At 38.0% G+C, this 9,920-nt stretch overlaps 1 protein-coding gene across 5 annotated transcripts in view; it reads left to right on the forward strand.

Annotated features, from left to right (window-relative positions):
* Positions 1–9,590, forward strand: part of LOC149146553 (inner nuclear membrane protein HEH2-like) — a 272,963-nt gene extending 263,373 nt beyond the window's left edge. The window contains exon 9 of one of the 5 annotated variants that reach the window (XM_089449459.1): positions 9,107–9,243. Coding sequence is in view for 3 of the 5 variants with exons in the window: in XM_089449456.1 (XP_089305582.1) it covers positions 9,104–9,237 (134 nt within the window). In the remaining 2 variants the exon portion in view is untranslated. Of the gene's footprint in view, positions 1–9,103 lie in introns of all 5 variants that reach the window. The other 4 variants (XM_089449457.1, XM_089449458.1, XM_089449461.1 and 1 more) reach the window with 4 other exon arrangements.
* The last annotated feature ends 330 nt before the right edge of the window (positions 9,591–9,920 follow it).

The following is a 9,920-nucleotide window of genomic DNA, read 5'->3' on the forward strand; positions in this document are numbered from 1 at the left end:
TCAGGAAATGGAATTGGTGCTGTTCTAATGCAAGATGAAAGACCCATTGCTTTTGAAAGTCGTCCAATCAAGGGAAAGTTTTTAAGCAAAGCTATTTATGAGAAGGAAATGTTGGCAATACTCCATGCACTTAAGAAATGGCGACCCTACCTAATGGGAAGACACTTCAAGGTAAAAACGGATCATGATAGCCTTAAATACTTTTTAGAACAAAGATTATCCTCTGAAGAGCAACAAAAGTGGGTCACAAAGATGTTGGGTTATGACTTTGAAATCATCTACAAAAAAGGAAAGCAAAATGTGGTGGCAGATGCACTCTCAAGAAAGGATGAGGATGTGGAAGCATTGTTGTGTGCCATTTCTATTATCCAACCAGATTGGATAAACGAAGCAAGGGAGGAATGGAAGAATGACGAAGAAGTGTGGGCACTTATTCGAAAGCTACAACAAGATTCCAGTACTTCTGATACATTTAGCTGGCAAAATGATTCGTTATGGTACAAAGATCGCTTATACCTCTGTAAGAATTCCCAGCTAAAACAAAAGATTCTTATGGAATTGCACACTTCTCCCTTAGGAGGGCACTCAGGATTTTTAAAAACTTACCACAGGGTTAAGAAGGAATTTTTTTGGGATGGCCTTAAATCAGATATTCAAAAGTTTGTGGCGGAATGTTTGGTTTGCCAACAAAATAAAGTTGAAACAATTAAGACACCAGGTCTATTACAACCTTTATCCATTCCAAGCCAACGTTGGGAGGAGGTTTCAATGGATTTTATCACAGGTTTACCCAAGTCTGAGGGAAAGAGTGTCATCATGGTGGTAGTTGACAGACTTACCAAGTATGCACACTTTTGTGCATTATCACATCCATTTAAAGCCAGTACAGTTTCTACTGCATTTATGGAAACAGTTCAAAAGCTACATGGAAACCCAAAGATTATTGTAAGTGACAGAGATCCCATTTTCACTGGAAATTTTTGGACAGAATTATTTTCTTGTCTTGGTACTCAGTTAGCTCATAGCTCATCTTATCATCCTCAATCTGATGGGCAAACTGAGATAGTAAACAAATGTTTGGAAGGATATCTTCGTTGCTTTGTATCTGATAAACAGACACAATGGGTCAAATGGTTGCCTCTGGCTGAATGGTGGTATAACACTTCCTTCCATACAGCAACAAAAATGACCCCATTTATGGCACTTTATGGGTATCAACCACCATCCATCACATCATATTTAAGAGAAAATTCTAAGGTTCAGGCAGTGGAACATCACATCGAACATCAACAACAAGTCCTCCAACTCTTAAAGGATAACCTCGTGTTGGCACAAAATAGAATGAAACAACAGGCAGATCAACATCGCAGTGAAAGAAGTTTTGATGTAGGTGATTGGGTATTCCTACGGCTACAACCATATAAGCAAATGTCCCTAAAGCAAGCTAAGAAGGATAATAAATTATCACCAAAGTATTATGGTCCGTACAAGGTGTTGGAAAAGATTGGTACTATGGCATACAAATTGGAGCTTCCTGCAGCTTCTCGATTGCACCCAGTTTTCCATGTTTCATGTTTAAAGAAGGTTATAGGCGACAAGCTCCCAGTTCAAACAATATTGCCAGAACTTGACGAGGAAGGAAAAATTATATTGGAACCGGAAGCAGTCACAGAAACAAGAACTCGACAGCTACGAAATCGATCAATTTCAGAGTATCTTATCAAGTGGAAGAACTTATCCGCTGAAGATTCCACATGGGAGGATGAGAATTTTATGCAGAAGTATCCAGAACTGCTCAAGCGTTGAGGACAACACTTTTTTGAAGGAGAGGGGCATGTTGGGTCCCTATAATACTAGTGATTACCCCATTACTATTGTAGTTATACCCCTTATTTATATTGTTTTGCCCCTATTACCCCCATATTGTTATTTCTGTGCCCCATAGAATCCCTCTATTGTTATTTTTGTGGCTTTATATTATTATTATTAGGTCGGCTGGATTATATTGTGACTCCTTAGACTCCTATATATAGAAAGGAGGTTTTGTCATTTGTATCATCCAAGAATTGTTCATTTATGTAATGTAAAGGAGGTTTCCCCCTCGAAGAGGCTGAATTCTAAGGCGTTGATCTTTCTTTTCTATCTTTTCTTGAGTTGGTTTCATAACATCCATGGTGCAAACGACCCATCCTTCTGTGCCATAGTTCGTTCAAGTCTTTGTCCCCATGACTGCCTATTAGTACCACTGGAGATTCTAGTTGTAATTTGTACAACCGATTACTTTTGATCCCGATCTGCACTTTCTTTTTCCAACTCGGGTGCTTGATGTATACCTTTTCCTTGATGAAGTAGACATCATAGCCCTTGCCTTGTAGTTGTGACACAGAAAGTAAGTTCATCCCCAATCCTGGCACATGCAACACATTTGTGGCACGGAACTGCTCTCTCGATTCTGCTTGAAAAACTACGGTACCCTTTCCTACTGGAGTACACTTTGCCTTGTTCCTCATGGTGATCTGAAAGTTCATCTTCTCTTCTCGATATTTTGAGAAACACTCCCTCATCACTGTCATATGCCACGAGGCTCCACTGTTTATATACCATACTTCTGATGATGCAGCACTAGTCATGCACACCACTTTTTCTTCCAACCTGGAAGCCAACATAGAGAAATCAAAATCTCTCTCTTGTGCAATCTTCCGAAAATCTGCGTGAGTCCCCTGAGGTGGATGCCTCGACATCGTGGTCTCGACCCATAACTGATTTTCCCTTTCTGTCTTTGATTACTTGCTTTGGTACCATGTGGAAATTCTATCACTGCATCAACTAATTTGCTTTTCCTACTTATATCATAAGTTATTCATGAAATTACTTCAGCAAACATTAAAATAAATACTGCTGCAGATATCACACCGTAATACAGAAACAAACATATGCACACATTGACACAGTTATTTTGGACTAATGTCCCCAGAAAAACCCAATGTGGGAAAACCGGTGAAACAAGGGAGGATTTTATTATTCAGCAATTTTCTTGTACAACAGGGTGCCAAACTGGCTTACCCACAGATAGACAAACTTTCAACACTTTTCTAAACCCAGCGTGGGCCCCACTGACCTTTTCTACAACCTGAAACCCTCTGTGTCAGCTTGAAACCCTCCGTGTCAGTCTCTTGAGGCACTGCACAGTCTCTTTGGGCTTCTGCGCAGTCTCTGTTGCCTCTGCGTGGATGACGCAGGCCCTTCAGGCTCTGCGCAGTCTCTGTTGCCTCTGCGTGGCTTCCTCTGGCTCTGCGTCTGCTTCTTCTGTGCTGATCTGCCGTCTATCTGTTCCGTACTTGCTATCTCTTGACTGCTCTCCAAACCATTGGTTCAATTTCTCAGCAAACCCCGCTCCAGAAATTGAACTGACTGGTCTCCCTCAGTGTGTTCTCCAAGTGACCCTCAAGCCTCCTCTTATACTTTTCTCGTTGACAAATCAACGGCCGAGATTAAGTCCCTAATCAACGACTAAGAGTAGATCTGGCTTGATCCATGTCTTTTGGACCATTCTAACACAGTTTCATATTAATACCCATTAATATTTTATTTTCCCTAAGTTTAGAGTTAGGGACTCCATTAAAAATATTAATTATTTTAATATCTCCTGAACTGTTTAGAATCTGCCCAAACCCTTTCTGGGTATTGGAGATCTCATGTGCCCCAACCTCTCCACCAAATTTCGTGGCTAGAGCACATCTGATGCTACCCCAAATCAACAATAATTAGAATAATAATTAATTAATTAGTGATTAGTATAAAAGAGGCATGTCTAATAAGGACATGATCGTTCATGAAGGGGAAACTACCTAGGTATATAAGTGGGCCCTCATTTGTATATCTCATCATATCTCATATCTTCTGTACATTTCTATATAAATATATTACTGTCTTGTCATGGATATTTACGTATTTTTGATCTTTCGAGTATTTTGCTACGTGTATGAACTTTGTTCATAACAAAGTAGCACTAGGGTTTCCAAATGCCTTAAATCCTGGTATTCTTCTTTTAGAAGAGCTACAATATCAAAGCTTCTTGTGCCACTAAGTTTTATCTGAAACCCTTCTATTCTTTGTCTCCTTAGGGAAAAACCCTAATCATAGCTTTCCTTTAAATTTCCACGAGCATAACACTCAAGATAGAGAGCAAAGACAATTGAAGCAAAAGAGTACAAAAAGACCAGTTTGAACTTTGCTCATGTTCTCAAATCTCTAACACAAGCACATGATTGCATGAGTGAACATCAATGAAGTGAAGGAAAGTCTCCTCCCTTTATTTATATTGAATGTCAAGTAGGCCGTCAATACAAAGTGGACCTAGTCCATTGCAAGCAACCTAACCCTACACAAGATAGGTCTACATGTGGAGCGTTCCAACTCTAGGTGACACCTTTCAAGCTCCAAGGCATGCATCTTTGACAAGCAAGGCTCCAATGCTAAATGCTCCTTAAGAAATGTCCAACGCTCCTGCTTTTAAGTACTATAGGGCTCCAATCCTACCTCCTAAGCCTCCATGTACAAACTTTCATGCAAGAAACCAAGTTTTGCATGCCATCTAGGGTTTAATGCCCTTGTACAAGATGTCCAATGGTCCTCATCCAAGGTGAACCAACCTCCAAGCATCTAACTCTCCATTTGTGCCTGATGAAGAATGGCATCATGCCTTCTAGGTCTCTAATGCTCCATGGAAGTGTGCCATATAAAAATCAATACAAGGTCTAACAATCCATGAGTAAGCTATCTTGAATGTGTATGTCCATTGTAGTACAATCATGGGTAATCAACACATCATGTACCCCACATCACATGAAGCACCCCAAGAATGGTGTAAAATCTTTTTGAGTAAAACCTGAAAGATAATGTTATGAATAAAATATACAGGAAATAATGTAAATGATAATAATCATAAGTAATTATTAGTTAATTAGTAATTAGGTTGAAGAGACAAGTCTAAATGAGACATGACTCTCCATGAAGAGGCACCTGACTCTCCATTGAAGTAGGCCTCTCACTCTCATTTGTATCATCATCTTATTCACACATTTAATATAATATTTATATCTCAATGGAGATCTTTATATTCCAAGTCTTCTGGAGTATTTAAATTGAAGAACGAACTTTGTTCGCTTCATTTGGTATCAGAGCAGTTTGATCCTTTGGCCGCTTCACTGCTGCACAGAGCTTGTTCTTCGATCCAAGTCTTTGGCCATCGAAATTTGTCAACTTTGTTGCCGTTGAAGCGTTTCGCTACAAGCTTTTGGAGGGTCTCCCGTTCGCTAGTTGGCCTTTGGCCATAATAAGAAAAACAGGAAACAAAAAATAAATAAAAAAAAAAAATATATATATATATATATATATATTTAAATAAATAATTAAAAAAGAAGAAAGTTCATATTATAAAAAAAAGTTATATAAAAAATATATATATAATTCGAATAAAAAAATTCAAAATTCAAAATAAATAAATATATAAATTATATAAAAAAAGTACTTACATTACCTATCTCTACCCGCGCAAGGAACAACAACAATTATCGTTCGACAACCACTGTAGCTTCGACACCAATCGGGCGATCGAGCCACTGTAGGGCAACTACCATAGCCGCTCACGACAGGCCAGTGTTACTGGCGCCAACCACCACCGGCATCCTACAACCGCTGTTGCTCCTTGTCACTATCAAGTTATTCCACTGAGATCCGACCACCTATAGTCGCTGCACTTCCCAGTGCCGGCTCCACAGGTCAGTGCAAAACGCCAACACCAGACAACCGCTTGCATGTCCGCTCATAGCCACCCAATGTTGTGCCGCCTTAGCCGCCACAGCCCCCACAATTAAGCCGCTTGTTGCCATCAACAATCAACCTCCTCTGCCGTTTCTCGTGGTACCTATTCACTGACCCCGCCACCACCCTGCCCGCAGCCAACTGCTACGCTATTTGCTCACTACCAACAACGACCATCCACTTTTCGTCCACCGTTTGCCTTTCCGCTTCTGCTTTCTGCTAGTCAACCAATGTATTAGCGCTCCACACAGTCGAGTTTGCTTCGCTCAAAATCCAACGAGCCAGTCTGAATCCACACGGTCTTGCCAGTCGTCACCTAAGTTGTCATTGTCTTCCTGTCTTCCTATCTGGTCATCCCTGCATTGCTCCCTCTGCACCGCCCCGCTATTCCTTCCATTGTTCCCCTGCAGTTTTCCCAACCGCCTAAACTCTTCGCCATCATTGTCCGAACGCTTGTAGTCAGACACTTCTCCACCCGTCGTTGTTTTTCAACAGTCACGTTTGGTAGCCAAAAGGTGTGCCTGTTGTCCAATAGATTCGACCCTTGGCCCCTTTTGAATAATAACTTAGTAATTGTTAAAGTTACACATGATATAATTAATTTAATTAATTTAAAAAAGAAAAAAAGTATTATTATTATATTAAAAAAATATTTAAAAAAAAAGGACAGTGTAACCCTCGTTCAAGTACAAGTCAAGGGAAAGTTTCTTTAAATTGAGGAAGAGTAATATTTTATTATAAAAATTAGAAGGGTTATTAAAAAAAAAGAAAAAAACTAAGTTCATCTTGACAAGCAAAATGGCATCTAATTCGGAATTGAAGGAAGGAAGATTTTTAGAAATCTTACCCAACTATGCTAAAGCGCTATTCAACATTAAGGGAACTCTCACAAGAAAAGATGTTACTATTTCCATCTCTCCCGCTGAAGGTAAAAATTATACAACGCCTAAAATCGCAAACCAATTAGTGATTTCAGAGTCAAATATAATTGAAAAATTAGACTGTTTTGGCAACAGAATATATGACAACTAATTTACAGTTAAACATTGAGGATTATACATTTATATCGCAATTCTCAGTTCAAACCCTATGGAGCAATCAAGGTGACATTATTTTGGGGTCACCCTGGATGGAAGCGGTAGGATTCGTCATCTTAAATACGAAGAAAAAGTTTTTAACATTTTCTTATAGTAAGAAGAAAATGATACTCCAAGATGTTACACTGAAGCCAAATTCAGTAATGCCAGAAGATATATCAGATATTATAAAAGTAATTTCTCAAGAATGTAAAAAAGTATTACAAAATATGCAAAATGAAATTGACAAAATCATTGCTGATAGAAATGAAGAAGTCTTGTGACTTAAGGATCATAGTGAAAAATTACTAACACAAATTAAAAAGCTTAAGAATGACAAGAAGTCATTAAAAGACAAGTTAGAGCAACTTATTCAAGAAGTATCAAAGTCTCTAGTCGTAACTGTCCAGGTTGAAGATAAGGGAGCAAATATCGATCTAGTGAATGTCACAACTCAAGAAGAAGACAAGCTAGTTGAAGAAAGTACACACTTAGATGTTGTAGTTTAGACGATGAACATCCAAGTTAGGGTTTTGTAACCAACTCAACAACATCTTCACCAGAAGAAAATAAAAAAAATTCCACTCACCTAGTAAGGGAAAGTCAAACCAAAAAAGTTCCCTATCGACATCCGAATCACCAAAGTAGACAACTCAATCAATCTACAAATCCGTATCACTCGGAACATAAACAACAAACTTATGTTCCGAAGAATACTGAAGTGGGCACAACTCAGTCCTATGATGACAATTTGTTACAAATTTCTAGTGATCAGAATATTCCACAGAAGATTAATTTAGGATGGTCCGATCCTTCTTCTGTGCGACAATTTTATATATCACTCCGAGCATCATATCATCTTGTTTCAACGAAGATGACAGTTTTGAGACAATAAGACATTCGAAGTAGAAAAAAGAGATCAAGCCTTTCATCAGTAAGCTTCGAGGACAAAGCCTCTTGAGGAGGAAGGCAATGTTATGAATAAAATATATAGGAAATAATGTAAATGATAATAATCATAAATAATGATTAGTTAGTTAGTAATTAGGTTGAAGAGGCCTGTCTAAATAAGACCTGACTCTCCATGAAGAGGTTTCTGCCTAGTATATAAGTAGGCCTCTCACTCTCATTTGTATGATCATTCTTACTCATACATTTTAATATATATTCTTGTATCTCAATGGAGATCTACATATTCTAAGTCTTTTGGAGTATTTAACTTGAAGAACGAAGTTTGTTAGTTCCAGCTAACATGAGTTAGGCTGAGTCCCCTTAGGTTGCCAGTCGCTATTTAGGGTGGTGTTTGAGCTTCCTTCCTTCCCTCTTAAATATTCTAGGGAAGAGGGGAGGATTTTGCGAGGCTTTCCTTAGAAAAACTATTATCTCTTTACACTTTATTAACATCAATTAATTCTTCATCTAGGTTATCTCTTGACACCATTAGATAACACATGCCCAAGTTGTGAAAGTGATATTTCAATAAAATCTCTAACTGAACACAAGGCTAATAACTCAGTGGGTTGACATTTCAATAAGGACCCTATCTATACTCGAGAACTTTCAGGGGATATTCTATTTAGTCTTGCATGAAGCTCTTAGAACGGTACAACTACTCAATGGCTTACACTTGTGTCATCCACATCTTCTTGGAGGGTTTTGGGCTAAGCTTCTGTGCTATGAGGAGCATTCCTATGCCACTAAAATCACCCAGGACTTACACTTGGTGTCATCCACATCTTCTTGGAGGGTTTTGAACCTAGTTGACCACATTAGTACGGGCCTAATCACCACACTGCTTGCCCAATCTCATTGACACACACTTTGACATCACCTTAAAAGAAGAATGTCTTCAGCTTGTAAATAAATTTAAGTGAGGATCACATCGAAGTTCAAACCAAGGTTTATATCATACACAATGCTGAACAAATTTTATGCATGTCTTTTGCATGCAAGGTCCGCAAGAAAGTAGATTGGTAGTATCTTTTTGGATTTAATTTATTTGTCTACATCATGTCCTGCGAGTATTTATTTTTTCAACCATTTAAAAATTTGGATTTTTGTCGTTTGAAAACTACAGAACATGTTTTTTTCTTCTTAACATCTTTCCTGAGAAGAAAGTGAAACCTTTACTTACCATTTTAGTGTATTTTCTTGCCATTGACCACTTAATGTCTAACTTGGTGTAATTTTTTTATATTTTGTAGTAGAAGGGGCATTGCGTTCAAGAGCACAGTGTGGAGATTTGCACCAAAGAGTATTCTCATCACAGGAGAGCTCAAATGTGCTGGATGAAAATCTCCATCTGTCACATGCTCCAGTTGCAGGTCTTAACGACTGATTATGCATCAAGAAGATGTTTTCAAGAATAAGGATTTTGGACAATCTGTGGTGAATATGGAATGAGTGGCTATTGTATAATCCATCAATCTCAAGTGGATATGATAGATATGTAATGTAGATGCAATCCGTTCGTCTATTTGCAGTTTGAGTACTTTCATTATATAGTACTCCTGTACACTACAGCCAAGAATTGGCTTTAGAAAATAATGGATGTATATCAAAATTTTGTATCATTCATATTGTAGGTGTACATAAACTTCATTGTATATCATGTGGAATGTTGTATATGTTTCATGATAGAGAACACAATTTGAGCTATCTGAAGCTAAATACTAGTTGCATACATTTTCAGTGAATTGCTAGTAAGTGTTGGGTATGAATGGACTTATTTCTGTTTTGTGAGACATGAATATATGTGTTGACCCTGCAACCATAGTTTTAAAAGCCGGAACTGGGCATTGAACCGGTCACCTATCTAACAGTAATTTGAACCAGAATCAGATCAAACCGGATCAAACCAGATTCAATAAACTGGAATTCGAAAATACATAAAATAATTAATTTTTAATGAAAAAAACTTATTTTTAAGATTACAAACCATAATTCCAAATCATTAGAGAGACAAAATATGGAAAGTCTTCTCATCTATATACCATGTAACTTTGTAAGGGTGCATATACC

Source organism: Pinus tabuliformis, chromosome X (genome assembly GCF_031772625.1).
Source record: "Pinus tabuliformis cultivar Carrire ecotype Pingquan chromosome X, CPIR1, whole genome shotgun sequence".
NCBI lineage: Eukaryota > Viridiplantae > Streptophyta > Pinopsida > Pinales > Pinaceae > Pinus > Pinus tabuliformis.